The sequence below is a fragment of the Chiloscyllium plagiosum genome, chromosome 35 (genome assembly GCF_004010195.1).
Source record: "Chiloscyllium plagiosum isolate BGI_BamShark_2017 chromosome 35, ASM401019v2, whole genome shotgun sequence".
Classification (NCBI taxonomy): Eukaryota; Metazoa; Chordata; class Chondrichthyes; order Orectolobiformes; family Hemiscylliidae; genus Chiloscyllium; species Chiloscyllium plagiosum.
In genome coordinates this window covers 3,092,356-3,114,701 of record NC_057744.1, presented here as the reverse complement: position 1 = coordinate 3,114,701, position 22,346 = coordinate 3,092,356, and the positions used below count along the sequence as shown (strand labels likewise).

The 22,346-nt window shown below is 39.8% G+C and overlaps 1 protein-coding gene across 2 annotated transcripts in view; it reads left to right on the top strand.

Annotated features, from left to right (window-relative positions):
• Window positions 1–12,472, top strand: part of LOC122540579 (ubiquitin-associated and SH3 domain-containing protein B-like) — a 140,479-nt gene extending 128,007 nt beyond the window's left edge. For both annotated transcript variants that reach the window (XM_043676456.1, XM_043676457.1), the window contains 5 exons: window positions 4,072–4,164; window positions 6,694–6,838; window positions 7,255–7,361; window positions 8,059–8,168; window positions 10,610–12,472. In XM_043676456.1, coding sequence (XP_043532391.1) covers window positions 4,072–4,164; window positions 6,694–6,838; window positions 7,255–7,361; window positions 8,059–8,168; window positions 10,610–10,747 — 593 coding nt within the window. In that variant the 3' untranslated portion in view covers window positions 10,748–12,472. The remainder of the gene's footprint in view (window positions 1–4,071; window positions 4,165–6,693; window positions 6,839–7,254; window positions 7,362–8,058; window positions 8,169–10,609) is intronic.
• The last annotated feature ends 9,874 nt before the right edge of the window (window positions 12,473–22,346 follow it).

Here is a 22,346-nt window from a genome sequence, read left to right as displayed (position 1 = left end):
TTCCTTTGGGGTATTTTATAACTGTAATGATTCTCATCGGAAATGCTGATGCATCCTATCTTTTGGGAGCTTGTGAAAGATTTATGATTTTAATTGATTTTAAATAAAATGAGTGGCCCATCTTCATGAATAAATTGTTTAATACTCTATCTGTGACAGTGACTTCACATGTCATGAGAGGTGAACAAAATAATAGACTTGTCTGTTAGATTATGAGCAGCACGGTGGCACAGTGGTTAGCACTGCTGCCTCACAGCGCCAGAGACCCGGGTTCACTTCCCACCTCTGGCGACTGACTGTGTGGAGTTTGCACGTTCTCCCCGTGTCTGTGTGGGTTTCCTCCGGGTGCTCCGGTTTCCTCCCACAGTCCAAAGATGTGCAGGGTCAGGTGAATTGGCCATACTAAATTGCCCGTAGTGTTAGGTAAGGGGTAAATGTAGGGGTATGGGTGGGTTTCGCTTCGGCGGGTCGGTGTGGACTTGTTGGGCCGAAGAGCCTGTTTCCACACTGTAATCTAATCTAATCTAATCTAATCTAATTACATATCAGTGTCAATGCATGGGTCTAATTGATAGATCTTTCAGAGACCAGGTACAGGTATGATGGTCTGAATTGGTTGGGCTCTAGCAGTGAAAGATCCCAAAAGAATTGGTCTAAATGTTTCAATTCAATCTCTTTTTTTTTTAAATTTTGAGGAACAGGAGGGCGGTAAATTCATAGGCAAGCCTTGATGATCAATAGGTTCAGAGACATGGTCTCTTCATATTTTACAAATGCTGAGTCATCTTCCTGCTTCTTGAATTATTTAATCAATACCCATCACAGCCAGTTTAATAATTTAACATCATAGAATCATACAGCACAGAAGAAGGCAATTCTGTTCATCATGTCTGCCCTGGTTATATTGCAATATTGTAACTAATTAGTCTCAAATTAGTCACTGCACTTTAGATAGATCTGAAAAATTTTCCTTTCCCAGTATTACTTAAGTAATCCAATATTTATCCAAACCTTTGTTTGTTAACGCCCCTGCGGAGTGCATCAAGGCTTTTTGTTATGTGAAAAGTGCTATATAAATGCAGCTTCACAATTGTGTTGCCTGTTACCTCTTACTGGGGTTGCAGTGGCACAAATGATTCGAAATGTTCCACGTGACTGGAGCAATGTCGGGCAGGTGGATCTCATAGAATCTGAGTTCCCTGATTGGGGTTATTAACCTGTCCCAATCAGGGAGTCCTGGCTGACAGATATAAACAGGAGTCAGGGGTTCTGCTCTGGGCTAGTTAGATTAGCATTATGTATTATGCACATGTAAATAAAGGGTGACTTGGTGGTGGAATACTGGCCTTCGTGGAGTTATTTCAGTGACATCTGCATAACTGTGATAGGACAGTTGATGGCAAAGCTTTGCACAAACATGAGTGACTGATGGAGTTATTATGATACATTGTTGATGAGTATCCACTTTGTACCCAAACGCCAGAAACTGAAAAAAGTGTCAGTCTTGTAGGCTGTGGACCTTTATCAATCTTATTATCCTCCTTCCTTAAGGCAATAACTAGCACATTGCAAAACTCTCAGTTGACAGTTACTATTGGTTCTGAATCTCTCGCACTTTTAGGTAGCACATTCTGTGTCATATAACTCCTCTCTCCAAACCTCTCATGATTTTGATTTTTTTTTGCTTTATGAGATGTGGGCACCGCTGGCGAGGCTTTCACCTCCAGTCTCTCTGTAGCTTAGTGGGTCTCTAGGCCACTTCACGGGTCAGTTAATAGTCAACCACATCACTGTGAGTCAGGAGTCATATGTAGACCAGACAAGGTAAGGAAGGCAAATTTAATTCCTTAAATGATATTAGGGGACCAGATGGGTTTTTACAAAAATGGTTACATGTGTGCCATTGGTCAAGCTTTTAATTTCAGTTTATTATTGAATCAAATTTCAATATGTCACAGTGGGATCTGGATTACAAGGCAAAATGACAATACCACTATACCATCATCTTCCCTTGAATACCTCTACTTCATCTCTGTTCTCTTGGAACTTACTAAAACTTAGAGTCATCGAGTTATAGAGATGTACAGCATGGAAACAGACCCTTCAGTCCAACTTGTCCATGCAAACCAGATATCTTAAATTAATCTAGTCCCATTTGCTAGCATTTGGCCCATATCACTCTAAACCCTTCCTTCCTATTCATGCACCTTTGCAGATACCTTTTAAATGTAACTGCATCAGCCTTCATCACTTCCTCTGACAGTTCATTCCATACATGCCCCACCCTCTGCGTTAAACGTTGCCCCTCCGATCTCTTCTAAATCTTGCCCCTCTCATCTTAAATCTATGCCCTCTAGTTTTGGACTCTCCTACCCTGGTGAAATGACCTTGACTATTCATCTTAACCATGCCTGTCATGATTTTATAAACTTCAATCAGGTCACCCCTCAGCCTCTGGCGCTCCAGCGAAAATTGTCCTTGCCCCATTCAGTCTTTCATAACATCATAGAATCCCTACAGTGTGGAAACAGACCATTTAGCCTAACAGGTCCACACCAACCATCAGAAGAGTAACTCACCCAGACCCATTCCCCTACCCTATTACTCTACATTTACACTTCACTAATACACCTAACATACACATCTCTGGACACTCTCTGGAGCAATTTAGCATGGCCAATTCACCTAACCTGCACATGTTTGGATTGTGGGAGGAAGCCAGAGTACCCAGAGGAAACGCATGTAAATACGGGGAGAATGTGCAAACTCCACACAGACAGTTGCCCGAGGCTGGAATTGAATCCAGATCCCTAATGCTGTGAGGCAGCAGTGCTAACCCTATAGCTCAAACCCTCCATTCTTGACAACATTCCTCTAAATCTTTTCTGAACCATTTCAAGTTTCACAACATCTTTCCTATAGCAGGGGTCACAGAATTGAGTGCAGTGTCCTGTACAGCTGCAACATGACCTCCTAACTCCTATACTCAATGCACTGACCAATAAAGGTAAGTATATCAAACGCCTTTTTCACTGCCTTGTATGTTTGCGTCTCCACTTTCAAGGAACTATGCATCTACACTCCAAGGTCTCTTTGTTTGGCAACACTACTCAGGGCTTTATTATTAAGTTCTACATCCTTGGTATTATTCTCCTCTATACCGTTTCTAAGGCCTGGCACCCTTCCTGAACTTCAGCAGAATTAGACAAACTATTCCAATTGTGGTCTAACCTGTGCTTTATGAAGTGTTTAGGAAACTTCCTTAGTTTGTAAAGCCTTTTCTCTAACTCTTTTTCAATATGTCCTGTCATTTTCAAAGATTTAAGTACATACACTCCCAGATCCCTTGGTTCCTACATGCTCTTTAAAATTGTACCAATTAATCCCCTCCAAGCCACTACACATTCTAACTTGGAAATATGTCGCTGTTCCTTCAATGTTGCTGGGTCAAAATCCTGCAATTCCTTCCTTCACTGTAGGTCTACCTACAACATTAGGACTGCACCAGTTCAAGAAGGCAGCTCATCGACACCTTCTCAAGGGCAACTGTGGACAAGCAATAAATGCTGACCAGCCAGTGATTTCCACGTCCCACAAGAGAATAAGAACAAATTATGTTGTCTCTTGGTTTTAAATGCAAATTTGACTTAATTACCTGAACTGTAAGTATCAGATTTCTGGTGCACTTTGTGCAGTCTGAGGCAGATTGATCACCTATACCCTCAGTCATTATAGGAGCAAACAGGTAGCTCCAAGAAGTCACAAACAGCCCAAAAATGGAACAACTAAATGTACAACATTAGCTGAAATTGGCTAATTCAGTGCTGACCTGGCTAATGAAGAGACAGCATTGTGATGCTATGGTTAAGTACCACAACTGCACTTACATCCCATTAATGGGGAAGTTCCATTACAAACCACTCCAGTTCAGGGTAATGAGGCGAAAGTAGAGGAAACCCAAGAAAAGGCTTCCTGCCTGAACTGCTGTGCTCTCCCAGCACCACTAATCCAGAATTCCTATTCAGAGTTGATCTTAGATGAATCTGATTGTTGGATGTTATTAACTTGCAGGTGAGGCTTTACTGGAGAGTAAATCGAGCATTGATTACGTATATTGCTCACCATCACTACGCTGCGTGCAGACAGCATTCAACATACTGAAAGGTAATGTAACACCCTCCTATGTTCACAAAACCTATCGTTGCCTCCCCCTGTACAGACTCTCCACATTTCTCTTGATATAAAGAAGAAAATGAAACTTTCTGCTCTTCTGCATTAGAATTTATGAATTCACCTGATTTTCAATTCTCTTTTTCACTATGACCAAGTCTTCAGACTCAATGCCCTTGCACCCTTAAATTGTCTTCCCATACTTATTGGCTTTGGTGCATCTGTTTTGCATCCCACTCCCGACTTTTCAACAGAACTGCTTGAAACATATCCACAGGCCTCTTGAGCACAGATACTCAAACCCAGGGAGAGTTGGTGTTTGTGTGGAACTGTACCCCAGGGAGAGTAAATGCCTATGTGGAACTGCACCACAGGGAGAGTTGGTCTGTATATGAAACTGTATCCCAGGGACAGTCAGCATATGGAACTGTACTCCAGAGAAAGTCAGTGTATGTAGAACTGTACCCCAGGGAGAGTTGGTGCGTGTGAAACTGTCCGTCAGGGAGAGTTGGTTTGTGTGTGTGTGAGAAATTGTACATAGAACAGTACAGTGCAGATCAGGCTGTTCGGCCCTAGATGTTGCACCAACCTGTGGACTAATCTAAGCCCATCCCCCTACGCTATCCCATCATCATCCATATGCTTATCGAAGGACTGTTTAAATGCCCTTAATGTGGCTGAGTTAACTACATTGGCAGGCAGGACATTCCATGCCCTTACAACTCTCTCTCTCTCTGAGTAAAGAACCTGTCTCTGATATCTATTTTAAATCTATCACCCCTCAATTTGCAGCTATGCCCCCTCATACAACCCAACGTCGTCATCCTAGGAAAAAGACTCTCACTGTCCACTCTCTCAATCCTCTGATCATGTATGTCTCTATTAAATCCCCTCTTAACCTTCTTCAATGAGAACAGACCTAAGTCCCTCAGCCTTTCCTCATGGGACCTTCCCTTCAGACCAGGAAACATCCTTGTAAATCTCCTTTGCAAGCTTTTCAATGCTTCCACATCCTTCCTGTAATGGGGCAACCAGAACTGTACACAATATTCCAAGTGAAGCCCCACTAGAATTTTGTACAGTTGCAGCATGACATCACATCTCCCGAATTCAATCCCTCTACCAATAAAACCTAACACACCATATGCCTTCTTAACAGCACTATCAACCTGGGTGGCAACTTTCAGGGATCTATGTACATGAACACCAAGATCCCTCTGCACATCCACGCTACCAAGAATCTTTCCATTGACCCAGTATTCTCCCTTCCTGTTATTCTTCCATCGTGAATCACCTCACATTTATCTGCATTGGACTCCATTTGCCACCTCTCAGCCCAATTCTGCAGTTTATCCAAGTCCCCCTGCAACATTCTTCCACACTGTCCACAACTCCACTGACTTTAGTGTCATCTGCAAACTTACTAGCCCATTCACCTATGCCTGCATCCAAGTCATTTATAAAAATAACAACAGCAGTGGTCCCAAAACAGATCTTTGTGGCACACCACTAGTAGCCGGACTTCAGGCTGAATATTTTCCATCAACCACTACTTGCTGTCTTCTTACAGAAAGACAGTTTCTAATCCAAACTTCTAAAACACCCTCAATTCCTTGCCTCCGCATTTTCTCCAAAGGCCTACCAAGTGGAACTTTATCAAACACTTTACTGGAGTCCATGAACACCACATCAACCTACCCTACCTGCTTGGTCACCTTAAAAAAAAAAAAATTCAGTAATACTTGTGATACATGAACTGCCCTTGACAAAACCACGTTAACTATTTCCAATCATATTATTGCTTGGTAGATGATTATAAATCCTATCTCTTATAATCCTTTACAAAACTTTTTCTACAACAGATCTAAGGCTCATTCGTCTATAATTACCTGGGCCATGTCTACTGCCTTCTTGAACAAGGGCACAACATTTGCAATTCTCCAGTCCTCTGTAGACAATGACGACTCAAAGATCAAGGCCAAAGGCTCCGCCATCTCCTCCATGGCCGAGGGGAGGTTGGTGTGTATGTGGAACTGTACCCAAGGAGAGTCAGTGTGTGTGGAACTGTACTCCCTAGGCATGTTAGTGTATTACAGGAAGATTCAGCACCTTCAGGAGTAATGTTGATAAAGTTTTATGATTGCAAGCCCATGGTTTATGTACCCCTAATTTGAAGAGTCTCCTTTAATTGAACATGAAGGGTATCGCCTGTAGAGAGAAGAGTTAATGTTTTGAGTCCAGTGATACTTTGTCAGAAATGATGAAGGGCATTACTGGACTCAATATCTTATCTGTTTTTCTCTCTACAGATGCTGCCAGACCTGCTTGAGTTTCTCCAGGATTTTCTGTTTATGTTTCATGTCTCCAGCATTTACAGTTCTTTGTTTTATTTTATTATACTAATCTGTTCAAAGCATAAGCATATCTCTGAATTTTCAGTTGATTTTGATTCTCTGCTCCACTTCACAAACAACACTTCATCAATCTTTGTCCTGTGTCACTGTATCTTCAATTTATTTACAGGACTTCAGCAGGAAAACAAGATAAAACTTCGGGTGGAGCCTGGGCTGTTCGAGTGGACTAAGTGGGTCTCTGGAAATACCTTGCCTGCATGGATGTCAACAGAGGAGCTTGCAGCAGCAAACCTGGGAACTGATACGACCTACAGGTAGGAATTGGCACAGGAAGTGCTCACTAAACACTAATGTTTAAATGAGACACTTCCCCTTTGAATGGATTAAATTGTTTGGTCATGAATCATTCTATGGGAAGTACTCAAATCCTTTGAGACTATGTGGGTACGTCTATAAAACCATCGAATGACACAGCGAAGGAGGAGGTTATTTGGTTTATATTTGCATGCTAGGGCACTTAGAATCTGAACCACTATTAGTGGGACATACTTGAGGTTAAAGTTACTATTCTACAGTTTGTATTGTGTCTAACCACGTTTGAGTTCCATGTGATTATTGGGAAAGATTGGATAAGGAGAAATGTCTTATGAATACTTAGAGTTAATTCCCCACAAGGGCTTTGGATGCAGTGTCATTGAGTATATTATGATTGTGTTTTTGTACACTGCAGGCCACATTTTCCGGTGAGCAAACTGGGTATTTCAGAATCCTACGAGACATACATTAGCAGGAGTTGCCAGGTGATGAGGGATATCCTGGCTGAATGTAAAGTCAAAGGTAACTGCAAGACTTGGCTGCTCCTTATCATGGTGCTATTTGTGAGATTTTGTTTGCAAATCAGCTGCTGGGTGTCATTCTTAATGGTAATACTGATGCTGATTAGGGCTCTTGTTGTGCAGTGGTTGTGCACAAACAGGAGGCCTGGGTTCAAGTCCCACCTGTTGCAGAAGTGTGTCATAACATCTCTGAGTAGGCTGATTAGAAAATATTGAATGCTGAGTGAATGATGGAACAGGCTCAAGGGGTGTCTTAGAACCATAGAAATGAAACAGCACAGAATGGGGCCACTCAGCCAATCTTGTCCAAATGCACTGAGAGACCCTTTCTAATCCCACCAGATACCCTTTTGTATGTGCCCCTACTCGTTAATAAGATGCTCTTTTTTGTTGCTTTTAACTTGCATTGGCTCCTCTAAGGAAGCCTTTCTATCAGGGAGTCCTTTTTCAGTCAAGAACCTGTTTGATAAGGATATCTGTTTCTTATCACATTTTGTTTGTGTGAGTTTGCTAGTGCATAAATGGCAGCTATACTTCTTGCATTCCAATAGCAGTTAAATTTTAAAAGCACTTCATCAATTGTAAAACAACTTGAGACATCTGAGGCTGTCAAAGGCACTACATTAGATGAATGCAAGTTATCTTCCTCAAGCTGAATTGTGAACTGAAATGATTGTTGGCTTCTTTTTGCCTTTTAGGTACCAGTGTCCTGATTGTAGCACATGCCTCCTCCCTTGAGGCTTGCACTCGGCAGCTCCAGGGTCTTTCTGCACGCAATTCCAAGGACTTTGTTCAAGTGGTTCGAAAGGTCAGTGTGTTGTGTGTCCTCTCACTGAAACAGAGAGTACTACTGTGGGGTGGGAATGGGAAATATGTTTTCAACTATGACCATAGAATGGTTAAAGGTCAGAAGGAGGCCATTGTGTCTGCTGTGTATGTGCTCTGAAGAAACATTTTACCTAAAGCCACTCCCCAATAATCTCCCCACAACCCTGCACATTCCTCCTTTTTAGATAATGATCCAATTTCCACTTGAATACCTCAAATGAACCTCCAGTATACTCTTGGGTAGCACATTCCAAATCCTAACCAGTTTATGACAGTGAAGGTTTTTGTCATTGTCTTGGTCCTAATTTGTTCCCAATCATTTGATGGCTTTGAAAATAATTTAGAAGTGAAATGACTGTTTTTCACCTACAGTCACGCACGCTATTGAAAACTGAAACTTTGTAAGGTTAGCAATACTCTGTTTTCAGGATTTACTTCTTTTAAATTAATCTCTGCAACTGTCAGATCAGGCAGCATCCAAGGAGCAGGAGAATTGACGTTTTGAGCATAAGCCCTTCTTCAGATTCCTGCAACACATTTTTCAGCTCTAATCTCCAGCATCTGCAGTCCTCACTTTCTCCTAACTGTCAGATCAGGTCAGACCTACTGCAACGAAGCAAAGGAATTAATTATTTACACATCTAATACTTCTTTGCTCAGTGCCTGACATGTAGAAAATCTCAACACTGCATTTAACAGATTTGGTGACAGTACTTCTGAATCTTTTTTCATAAACATGCGTACCTGGAGGTGATGAAGGGTGTTGATGTTAACTAGAAGTGAGTATATGCTGGGTGAGGTAGGGTGGTGATTTTAGCGATATGAAGGGAGGAGGCAGTTTGAGGCTTTGCAAGTTTCAACTGCCATGTCTTGTTTTGACTCCACTGGCCAAATGAGAAAGCTGGAAATGGGGAGCAGACCAACTCTGGACAGATCAAAAGCCTTGGGCCTACTGGCAGCTCACCTACACTTAGGTAAACATTGAAGGAGTGGGCTAACAAATGGGAACATTGAAGTCATTTCATGAGTTGAACGGGGTCCCTGGGCAGCAGAAAAGCACAGTTAATACTGATTACATTAGAAGAAAAGAAATTTCAAAGTGTATTCCCTCCATGCAGAGTGGTAACTGGAATTATCTGGCAGAGTAATCACCCAGGAGGGAAAGGGAAAGGAACAGTTTGAAATCTTAGTTGACTGGAGTAATAGAGTTCTAGGAAGGGGAAACATGATTGGGCCTTTCCTTATCTGTAAATCAGTTCACAGAATCATGGAATCCCTACAGTGTAGAAGCAGGCCATTCAACCCATTGAGTTTGCACTGTATCACCCTGTGTATTTTCCATGGCTAATCCACCTAACCAAGACATCCCTGAACAGTATGGGCAATTTAGCACAGCCAGTCCACCTAACCACATCTTTGGACTGCGAGAGGAAACCCACAGAATGTGCAAACACCACACAGACAGTCGATCAAGGGTGGAATCGAACCCAGCTCCCCAGTCCTATGACACAGCAGTGCTAACCAATGAGCCATCATGCCTTAAGTTGTTTTAAAGATAATCAAAAGAAATTCAATGATTCACAGCCGATTTCCCTCCATTAAGTTTTCTGTTGTAACTTGTGTTTCGGCTAATTTAGTATAATTTCTAATGCATCAGTTCATATTGCACAAATTAATATATGAATTGAGAATGAGAAAAGACAGTAACAAATTATTTGGAACAATTTACATTGGAGTTAGGATTATAGAGAAGCAAAATAAATTTTCAAAAAATTATGTTACAACTGTTAAGACTCAGCATTCCATGCTTCAAAGGTTGGTGGGAATGGATTCAATAGCAGCTTCCACAAAGGAACTGGGCACAATATATGTTTTGAAAAAAAAAAATGCCATGCTATGAGAAAAGAGAACAGGAATGAGTAGCTCTTCAAAATACTTGGCACTGGCATAACAGACTAAATGTTTTCCCTATGTGTTATTTGATTCCACTATCAAAATGTATTTTTTATTTTCGCATGGAATGTGAATATCACCAGCAAGGCTGCATTTGTTGCCTGTCCTTAGTTGGCCTTGAACTGTAGGCATTTCAGAGGACAGTTAAAAGTGAATCACATTATAAAATAAGAGATCAGCTCGAACCTTTTCACCCAAAGTGCAAAAGTAATTCTTTTATAGAATTGGAAGCAATCAGGAAAATGCATCCAATTACTGTAGAATTGAGTAATTGCGTTTAAAAGATATGTTTCTGGAGAAAGAATGTGATATGAAGATGGGTTTCAGATTAGTCTTTTTGGTCCAAATAGTTCTTACAGCAGTGGAACTGAATGGCTCTTTTGAAGAGCCAGCATAGGTATGATGGACTGAATGGCCTTTTCCTGTACTGAATGAATTTATGATTTATGTTTTCTTTCCTTCCCACAGATCCCGTATTTGGGTTTCTGCGCCTGTGAAGAATTAGAAGATGCGGGTATATGGCAACTGGTAGATCCACCAATCCTACCACTCACACATGGTCCCAATCACAGTTTTAGCTGGAGGGACATCTTATACCAGGACTGAAATAAAAGAAGAGAAACCCATCCATCACTGGAAGATAGAGCCATTAATAGCATGTGCTTCCACTAACTACTTCATCTCTTTCCCACATACTTGTACAGCAGGTTCATTCCACTGCCACACTCAGTATAATGTGTGATTCAACAACCATCTGAGGCCCTGTAGTTTTAATTAATTAATTGTCTTATATGCCTGTACAATACTTTTGTGTTTTGACAGGAATGTTTTTCATTCATTTAATTATATTATGAATGATTTATATTATTTGGTGCCAAATATATTTAGATATAAACATGACAAAGTTCTGAGGTCTAGTTTGAATGGAACTTTTGTGAATATTTTAAAATGTAAACGTAGTCGGGATCTTGTGGTTGCTGTAGGTCTACAATATATTTTTGAAAGATGTGTGACACGGTTTTACTGAAGCCTGTGGTGTATAAGAGTCATAATTGCAGCATAGGATTCTATGCAGATGGCTTCACAAGCAACAATGGATGACTTAATGCATTTCATGGAACAACGCTGACTGGGATTCCTGCTTCATGTATATGGATTCATGAGATTTTACTTATCTCAGATTCTTGGGACAGTCAAGTGATTTTTGTTCTCTTCCTTGCTGATTCAACTGAAGCCAAATAACGAAGTATTTTATGAATTTAAGCCAAAGGAATGGCTCATGAGATATTACCGAAATCAAGTTCATAATCAGATACTTAAGGTATAGTGAACTTTCACCCTTAGTTACTAGATTACAATTAAGAGATCCTATTTATTGCATGTAATGTTAGACTAATCTGCTTTAATGATTGTCCTGGAAACACAATCATGTGAAATGTTCTGGCAGCAGAGAATTTTTAATTTTTGATTTGGAACAGGTAGCTTACTCTCAAATGCAATGTGGCTTAGAGACTAGCTACAACATTGATTGCCTTTAATTCTACCATTGATGTTCCATGCAAGCAGGATTCTGTACTGTGAGTGCAGGATTGGGAATTAGTTCAAATGTTCTAACTGAGATCACATATTAAGGGTGAAGTATGACTAAAGGAAGCCTCAGAAATATGGAGTCATGCATCTGAGCCTCCTTCATAGTTAATTCCTTATTCCATTACTCAAATGTAGGCTTGATCCTTCTCCCTTCATTCAGCAGAACTCTTCAATGTGAACACATTCATCTTCCTTGCACTGTGCTTCACATGTATAATTTTAAGAAAGGCATGTCATAGCTGAGAACCTTTATAATATGTCAGAACCTTTTCTGACCAATCTTAATTTCTAATGAATAGCTTTATTTTCCTCAGGGTAGAGATTTCCAGCCTGATTTGTTCTTCATCTGAAAAAGGAAGGTAATTTTTGTCTTTAATAATGTGTGATTGTTGTAAAGCAGCCCTCTATTATCTCTATTATAGTAACAGCTCAATTTCCATCCAAATTGTTTAAATGGGATGAAGAGAAAGATAAGTTTCACACTGGGTTTTCAAGTACTAACATTACATCACCTGGTAATGGGGGGGGGAAGAATGGTAAAAACTATCCCCTTGTGATTTTTATTTTAGATATTGCCTATGTCCTCCCCTAGAAGATTGTTCTGTGAGTTTCTTAAGTAGCACTATAAGGGTTAAAATAGCAAAAGTGATTTTGTTTTGGTTTTATGGGTAAAGGGGGGCTAAAGAGAAATGAGTACCGCTTTGAAATTTCTGGACAATCATTTTGATTCTCAAACCTAAACTGGGCGTTTATTTGATAATTTTTCACAGATGGAATGTTAAGCTGTTGCATGTGGATATTTGGATAATTTGGGAACAAAGCACTGCCACGTGCACTGATGCCTCAGACCGCCAGGGACCTGGGTTCAATTCCAGCCTCAGGTGACTGTCTGTTTGGAGTTTGCACATTCTCCCTGTATCAGCATGGGATTCCTCCCACGGTCCAAAGATGTGCAAGTTAGGTGGATTGGCCACACTAAATTGCCCATAGTGTCCAGAGGTGTGTAGGCTAGGTGGTTAGCCATGGAAAATGCAGGGTTACGGATATAATTAGGGTGTGTGGGGTGCTCTTTGGAGGGTCAGTGTGGACTTGATTAGCCAAATGGCCTGCTTCCATACTGTAGGAATTGTATGATTCTATGATTTGATGATGATGATGATGGGATAGTGTAGGGAGACGAGCTGAGAATAGTTCACAGGTCGGCGCAACATCGAAGGCCAAAGGGCTTGTTCTGTGCTGTATTGTTCTATGTTCTATGTCCTATGATTTGTTTTATTTTATTTGTGAGGTGGTATCTGCACAATCATTTCAGCAGCATGAAGAATATTAAACTGTTGCCCACTATTTTGTCCCTTAACATCACATTCTCTAAGGAGATAGTTAAACCCAAAACAAGACTTGATTGAATCTCTTGAAGTGGTGTAATGCATTTTTGCACGTCTTCTCTCTCAAGCAAGCATTAAAATAACATGTGATAATAACAAATCATTCAATCACAATTCCTAGGGCATAACTTTAATGCAGAAAGGCAAACAAATGTCAGTGGCATGGAGAATTTGGTACCATGATTTATAAATGTTGAGCGATCCTTCTATCTTGTTCAGGTGACACTAGGCTTTTAGGGTGTGGGCTGGACATTTATAGCTTCCAAGGTTGTGATATCCTTTATTTGTGTCAATTTGCAGTTGAAATTCTCTCAGTAGAGCCTGTCTACTTCAAGTTATACTTAATGAGCTACTTGTGTAGGGGAGATATGTTTGTGGCTGAGGAATTGAAGATTCAGGAATGGACAAGCAGAATATGCTTTCAGAAATTCTAACTGCTTCTCCTTCAGTAGTTAGATAAATATTGTCTAGTAAGTTGCTGTTTCACACAGACCATGGAAATCCCAGGTTTGTTTATTTGACCAGTTTTGTAACATTTGATGTTAACTGAGCTATAGTGGGGATGAGTAGCTATATCTTGCCCCTTGAGGATATGAAGTTTATTAAGGATCCTGTCTAGACTTAAGTCATTATGATGCACAAGAAGTTGAACAATTTATTGCCATACTGGTAAAACACTAACATGAACACAATGGATGAGAGGAAGATATAGGTAGATAACTGCAATTATAATCCAGCAATAGGTCAATACCTAGAGGAGGGAAGGCACTGTAACTTTGATGAACCTCCAAACACAACCACACAATCAGTAAAACCACCCACTTCCTACCATTGTAACATTTCCCAACTCCACACCTGTATCAGCATATCTGTTGTGAAACCCTTATCCATCTCTTTACTGTCTCTAGACTTGACCATTTTAATGCACTGCTGGTCGGCCTCCAACATTCTACATTTCATAATCTTGAGATAATCAAAACTCTGTTGACTGTGTCTTAACTCCTACCATGTCTTTCTCACTGCTCTGCTGGATGAACTACATTAGGTCCCACTTAAGCAACCCCTTGATTTAAAAAAAAAGTTTCAGCCTTTTTTTAAACCATTTCCTCCAAATCTACTATCTCTCCAATGACTTGTAGTCCCAAAAACCCTCAGAGATATCGGCACTCTTCCAATTTTGACCAATCAAGTATCCCTTACTTTAATTCATTGGTGGTTGTGCTTTCAGATGACTAAGACAATATTTACAATAAATTGAAGGTAACAGTGGTATTGGACAGGGTTTAAATGTGATGATGCGCTCAATCCTTGGCCTTCCACCTGGCAAGGTAATTTACAATTTCTTATGTTCCAATGTCTTTCTTCCTCCAATCTAGCCAGCATCGAAGAGGTGAGGCTGAGGGAGGGAGGAGGTTGTTCAAAAATTTTCTCATTCTAAGTGTTACAATTCTATGTGAAATAACATTGGTCATCCTGTTGAGTGTTTATTGAAATTAATGTGCAGTGTAAAACGCAGTCATCTGTAATTTGAAAAGCTCTGTACAGACATCAGATTAAGTCTTACAGAGTTGTATCACTGAACCAAATGAAGAGTACTAATTAAAAAAACCATGCAGCATTAGAAAATCACAGCGCAGTTAACCCATCCCATCACAAAAAGTTGACCTTCACCAAATGGTTATTAATATTTTTGTCTTGTTTCCATTTGCATAATTTTGGCATTTCTTTGTGGTCATTCATTTATTTATTCAACTCCATGTTGACACATTCTAAGCAATGAACTGATATGCAAAATCAATTCTTTCAGCACATTGTGATACCTTGCTTTTGCTTTCTACTGCAAGTTCAGTACAACTTTGTTTGCTAAATTATCACAAGTCCAGACAAAACAGTGAGAACTACAGACTCCAACAGGCCCACTCGTACCCAGTAACAGAATACAATTATAAATATGGAGAGGGTTCCTCATGGGTCATGGTTTCATCCTTGAGATTAATTCAAAGATTAGCAATAGCCTGGGAATTGATGAAATTCTGATGGTCATTTTTTTTTGTTGCATTTCCTTTCTGTTGTCATCGGTTGAAGAACAAATAGAGCATCCAAAGTTCCTAAACAATTCATTGTACAAAAACATCCAAGTCCACTCAACTAAACATTTTTTTCTTTAGATGGATCCTATTTACTTTGCATTTTAAGAGCATAAATATATTAAAAAAACCTCATGTTTTATGAAAAGACTGAGGCGAGTGAAATTTAGCTTGGGTGGTACACAAAATCAATAGTATTGCTTTTCCTGCCAGTTGAGCATTGTGGTTTGCTATCCAGTTCCATTTGTTTTAATGAAAATAAACATTGCAGAGGGTAGGCAATTAGTGGAAAATGTGGTGCCAACAATATTTTCTCCTCACCCAAGTTCAGTTTCACCTTCAGAATTTTCCATGAATGACAGAGTGGATCCTCTTATAAATGGTCTGCTATCAAGCATTACATTAGCTTGTGGAAGGCATTCTTCAGTGGGAGGGAGAATCAACTGAAGGGCACAACATTTCAAAGGATGTCCATTCATGACTGAACAACTTGTTTGTACAATTAAACATGGCCTCTTAAGCAGTTATAAACAAGTTCTGACTAAAATAAAACAAAGAATTCCAGATACTGGAAATCTGAATCAAGAATAGATATTGTTGGAGAACCTCAGCAGTTCTGGCAATATCTGTAGAGAAAAAGCATAGTTGATGTGTCATGTGTTCTGAAGAAGGGCCACTGGACTCGAAATATTAACTCTGCTTTCTCCACGCAGATGCTGCCAGACCTGCTGAGTTTCTTCAGCAATTCCTGTTTTTTGTGACAAAATGTTCTTGCTGGTTAGATTCAGGAGGATTTGGACATCCTAGCTTTCAGCTGGAAAACCTATATATCTCTTTTCTCCCCAGTTCCTCTCTGATTTTGAACATCTTTGAAGTCATACCACAATGACATCAATCTTTTCCATTCTTCCTATAATCCCCAGGTCTTTACAAGCTTGGGGTCAATTAACCACACCTTCCTGGTTTTGTACCTTCTTCTTTCATCTTTAATATTTGCATTGTACTGCATTATGGGCCCTTGGTTTATATTTAACTAAATATTGCTTGACACAAAACTGATCGCCTGTAAATTCTTCTTCATTATGCCTATAACTAGAAACTTAAATAATCTAATTTTTAGGAAAAAACTTAAATAGCAATTGATGTATTTACACTGTTGCTCACTCAAGGATTGTAACAACTATTTCATTTTTGAGGGGATATGCTGTTAGTCTGTCCACCTTTGTGCAGCTTTTTCACTCATTGTTTATCTGACTATCTTCTATTTTCTTTCAATTTCTCTCCATTTTAAAACTCACTCCCTCATTGCATTCTCATGCATTCTGTTTTACAGCATTGCAATTTCTGCATCTACCATCTAGGTGAATGTGATCACTTGCATTGCTGTTGTCTACAAACTAGGCATGCATTATTATTTCATGTTTTTGCTAAGCACTACAATGACGTACCAACTCTGTCAGCAGGATTATTCTGATATTAATACTTTCTGCAGAAAAGTCTGTTTTAAATTATTGGAGCTTGGTTTTATTAAACAAAAAATATCTAACTATCCAATTCAAGTAGATCAGAATAAATGGTATTTAAAACTACTTAACTAAACATCTTTATTTCTGGAACAATCAAGTTCAAGGCGAACTTCATCTCCTTTATTGTTTTGAAAATGGGGTATGTCGAAGACCAATCAAAACACCACAAAAATTCCCAACCAAATTCCAAGGGTTAATTAGCTTTGCCTATTACTTAAATCTGCTTAACTTTTGATGGAACAATGACACTTGCTACCATGTAGGAGTGGGACCGGGATGTGCCTGTTGGAATCCAATCCCAACTGTGTCACCATGGGATGAGAATAAGCCTTACCAATTCTTGTAAAATGACATTGTCTACAGCTTGGCGAGGGTTCACCACCTGACCTCTTAGTTGTCAAAAGATCAAGTTAAAGGAAAAGTTTGCACCTTTTGCAAAATAAAACTTCCAAAGATTGTCATCTACTGGATGAGCTGAGCCATATTTTGGAGATTGGTCCCCAGTCAAAGAAATTAATTGTTGGGTTGCAACTGCACCAGCTGCTCTAGCACAGCTGTCAGGGCCAACTCGCACCTTACATTTGGTCAAAGATTGAGAAGTTGAATAAACCAGAGCCAAAGAAACAAATAAAATTGGCTTAAAAATAAACGTAAAGCCTTGTAAAATAGCATTTCCAGCAGAAATGTGTTCAGTTCACATCAATCAAGCATTAGATTGCATTTCTTCTTTAACAATGTAAACCTTACAGTATATGTTTTCCACATTAGTTTTGTGTCAGAATTGTGAGTCTCAAGTTGACCCTGGTTGTGTCTTGGATCTTGTGGTCCCTACTTTTCTCTTATTTGTAGGCAATATACATAAGCAGACTATAAATAAATTAAAAAAGAATATATTAAATTAAATATACACACTCTATTAAAAAAAGCCTGGTGCTTTCATGATTATATGGTGGGGTGGTAGGGGGAAACGCTAGTTTTTGGCATGTCATTTAGTAGTAATTTGTTTTAGCTCTAACAGGCACACCTCAATTCAAATGTCAAGTCTCTTGTTCTTCTAACAAATGCTTTATGTATTTAAATTATTGTTCCATTTTATATATTCAGAAGTGTTTTCAAGAATGTGCAATTCTTTTGTTACAATTGTCTGCCTCGACAATTATTTACTGCTTCCTACTGTGTAAATTATGTTGCAAAATAAATGTTTCATTAGCGTTAAATATCACCATTTCTTTGGTGTATATTTTCAGGTTGTTTCAACTGTTTACTTGGTATAGTGAGTGTGTAATCATTGTGAGTCACTGCTCTATCAAGGAATTAATAAATAGGCAAGAAAGTTAGACTGAGTTATTGTTGGAATTTCGTTCAAATATAATGGGTGTCAGAAAATTTCATACTGAGCTCTTGAAAATCAGCCAATAGGAGAGTTATGAATTGTTTCCTTCCAAACCTGAGTTGTGTGGGGAGGTCCATGAGCTGGGTGACACCACAATGAATTAACGCTGGGAACAGATCCATTGTTGATGCTGGTTCTGATGGAGACAATTTATAGTAGTAAATTAACAGTGGCAGACAGGCAATCTTCACACAACATTAAAGTGCCTTAACTTGTATGAAACCTTTTCTATTGAGTATTACAATACATTAAGCATTGTCCCAAAGCTGAACATATTTATTGCTGAGAGTCTTTTCCTCACCAGTTAAGAAGGATTATACCAAAAGAGAAGGATTTACAGTGTACAATTTCAGGAGATCACCAACTAGCAATCAAGTCATGTACTGAAGTACTTTTGAAAGATGGTCAGAGTTACAATGTAGAAACCATGGCAGCCAATTTGTCCACAGCTAGCTCCAATCAACAACAATAAGCTAAATTTAAAATTAATAATAAAACAATAAGAGAATTGGATATCTAACTGAAAAGAAATTTTCAGAGCTATGGGAAAAGGCAGGGAATGCAACTAAATGAATTGCTATTGCTAAGAGTTAGCAAAGACACAACAGGCTGAAAGATCTCTACTGTAGCTGTTTTCTGATATACAATTATGTAGTCATATTAATAAGAAATAAGTTTTGGCGAAAGACACTGGGAAGAATTCCACTGTTATCCTTAAACATGCCATGCAATCTTCTACATCCACCTTTACCGGGTAGATGGGGCCTAGATTTAATCTCACACGTAAAGGTCAACACCTACAACTGCACAACAATCTCTCAACCTAGATTATGTGGTCTCTCTAGTGGAACGTGATGCCATGATATTATGACTAAAGTAAGAGTACTAAACACTAAGCCATAGCTGACTTAGCTTCAGACATTCAGTATCAAAAAAATCTCGACTGGTGAGGACCTGGTAAAGCATATACAAGGAGGGGAATAGATAATTAACAGAGGTTCCCACTTGCGATCATTCGGCAGTCATGTTGGTTGGAAAGTATATTTGGGATTGAGTATAGCTTTGGTTGCCCTTCCGTTTCCTGAAAGCTCAAGGTATGCTTTATAATGCTGAATATAACGCAATTTTAAAGTCTGGAAAATTACTCATTTTAAACATGGATGAGTGTTTTAGGTAATCCACTAAATTTTCATACTAACAAACTCTGCTGATTAAGGATTGGAGTGGACCCTTCCCAACATGCACGCTTCCGTCACCAACAGTGCGCGCGTCTGCGGCTTGATTCAATCAGGAGCGAAATTCGGGTACATGCACACGCACCCAACTGTCACTACGTCAGAGAGCAAGAACTGCAGGTAATATCATTTAAACTGTTAGTCCAGAAATGGATGAGACTACAGAGAATAGTTACTAGATTGCCTTTTAAAAAAATAACATTAAGGTTTTGTCATATCTCATTTAGTTTGTGCAGCTTTTTTTTCATGGTCACCGATTTATTCTGTTAAGATTAGAGGATTGACCATTTTAAAATGTTCAATTTCTTATGGTGTCCCTTCCAACATTTCAATTGAAAATAGGTGGGAAATTTTGGGTGTGCTTCCTGTCTAAATATTGCAAAGGTTCACAATTTTCCAACTCCTTTCAATTCTGAAGAGGAGTCATACTAGACTCAAGAGGTTAACTCTGTTTCTCTCTCAGATGCTGCCAGACCTGTTGAGTTTCTTCAGCACTTTGTTTTTATTTCAGGTTTCCAGCATCTGCATTATTTTACTTTTATTTATTAGTGAATCAGATAGGTATTTACAACAATTGATTTCAATGTTACCATTAGGTTAATTTTTTAAGTTCAAATTTCACCATCTGTCACACCCATGTCCCCAAAACATTAGCCTGGATACCCACTTCAACATGGGCTTGCAGTTGCCTACCAGCTCAACATATCATCATGTTCCCTAGCAGACATTTCTGTCTCAGGCTTGTTGCAATGCTCCAGCAAGGCTCAGTGCAAGCTAGAAGAACAGCATCTTATTCCCCAGTTATGGATCCTGCAGAATCAGGACTCAGTATCGAGTTCAATAATTTTAGAGCCCAAATACTTCCTTCCATGTCCTTTACCCACCCCACTCCCAAGGCCCTGTCATGACCTGAGTTGCTTTCAGCAAAACCAACCCATTTTCACCTATTCATTGCCCCCATTATCAGCTTTTCTCCTTCCTGCCATACCATTATCTATCTCTTTCTTAACTTTCTCTCCCTCTGGGCTCCATCTCTACCTATCTATTCACTCCTTTCCCCCTGAACCCCTGTCATCACCATATAGCCAATCTTTTCTTAACTACTATGAGTTCTGAAGAAGGGTCACTGGACTTGAAACATTAGCACTGCCTTCTCTTTACAGATGCTGCCAGATAATCACAGAATCATAGGTATTCAGCACAGAAACAGACCCTTTGGTCCAACTTGTCCGCGTCAACCAGACATCCAATCTGACTGAGTCCCATTTGCCAGCATTTGCTTGTATCCCTCTAAATCCTTCCTATTCATGTACCCATCCAGATGCCTTGTAAATACTGTAATTGTACATGTCTCCAACCACTTCCACTGGCAGCTTGTTGTGTACATGCACCACCGTTTGCATTAAAATGTTGCCCCTCAGGTCCCTTTAAAATTTTTCTCCTCTTACTTTAAAGCTATGCCCTCTAGTTTTGGACTCCCTTATCCAAGAAAAAAAGACCTTGGCAATTTACCCTATCCATGCCCCTTATGATTTTTATAAACCTCTGTAAGGTCATTCCTCAGCCTCCAACCCTTCAGGGAAGAAAGACCCAACCTATTCAACATCTCCCAGTAGCTCAAACCCTCAATTCTGACAACATCCTTGAACCCTTTTTGAACTCTTTCAAGTTTAACAACATCCTTCCAACAGCAGAGCGACCACAACTGAATGCAGTATTATAAAAGTGGCTTCTGTACAGATCTGCTGAGTTTCTTTCACAATTCCTGTTTTTGTTTCAGATCTTCAGCATCTGCAGTTCTTTGTTTTATACTAGCCTAGATCACCAGTCCGGTGACAATATTACTGTGTCATTGCCTTCCCATGTTGCACAGCAGGAACAGGCTGGGAGAGGAACTTTGTTTTTACAGACACTTAGCCTTAACCTCAAACTCTCATATGGCTTTGTGAATACATGGACAATGGCTTAGAGCTCAGCCTCTGAATGTGTATTCATACTGCAATATGATGACAGACAGTGGGATGGTCTTGCTTCTGGACTGGGTGGTAGGGTCAGGGTGAGAATTGAAAGGTTTCTCCCTTGTTCTGAAGCTCCATTCCAGTAGAAGTATTGTGATTAAGAAGATGGAGAACAGCATTTGTGTAATGACAACCTAGCTTGACCCATTTTGCCACAGATTGGATCAGTGGTGAATTGATGAGGATCATAGCTTACATGTTGTCATGTGGCAGGTGAAATTAGTGACACGTTTTTGTGGATTGTTAAATTTGAGGAGATTGCTTCAGAAATTTCTCTCTTACCGGAGAAGCACTGCATGAGGTCAAAGAAGGCCATGTCTTGCTGCTGCTTTCTGCATTTTGATGGACTTGTCTTATTGTGCAGTTCTATTGTACAGCCCTTGTACATCTTGAGAGACAGCATTCGCAATTTGATTCTGATGGGAGCCACTGGAGAACGTAACTGAAGAGGATTTTTCCAATGGATTTCCTTGGTCAGCAGTGAGATGTCTCTGAAGTTAGCACAATTAGTTTTACTTCCTTTCTTAAAGATGGTCAATGTTACAGTGCCATGCTCTCCACATTCTAGACTAGAGAAATGAGGCATGTATTCGTACCAAGAGAACTCCTGTGCCATACTTCAGAATTTCAGTAGAGATTCTGTCTGTGCTGGCATCCTTGTTCGCTCTCAGCTGGAGATTGCTTGTTCAACTTGTGTCAGGCTAATATTATGCTCATGGTGATGGGTGGCAATCTGTGGGATGTGGTGTAGGTCACCTTTATCAAGGGCTGAGCTTTGGTTAAGGAGATCCACGAAGTGCTCCTTCCAATGAACACACAGTGTTTCTCTGTGTTTGGTGAGCATAGCTCCATCCTTAGCTCTCAGCACAGTAGATCCTTGGTGGTTGATCTGCAGATAGTCTTGACTGCACTGAAGAATCTGTGCACATCGCAGGGGTCAGCTAGTTGCTGAATTTCCTGCACTCTTTCTG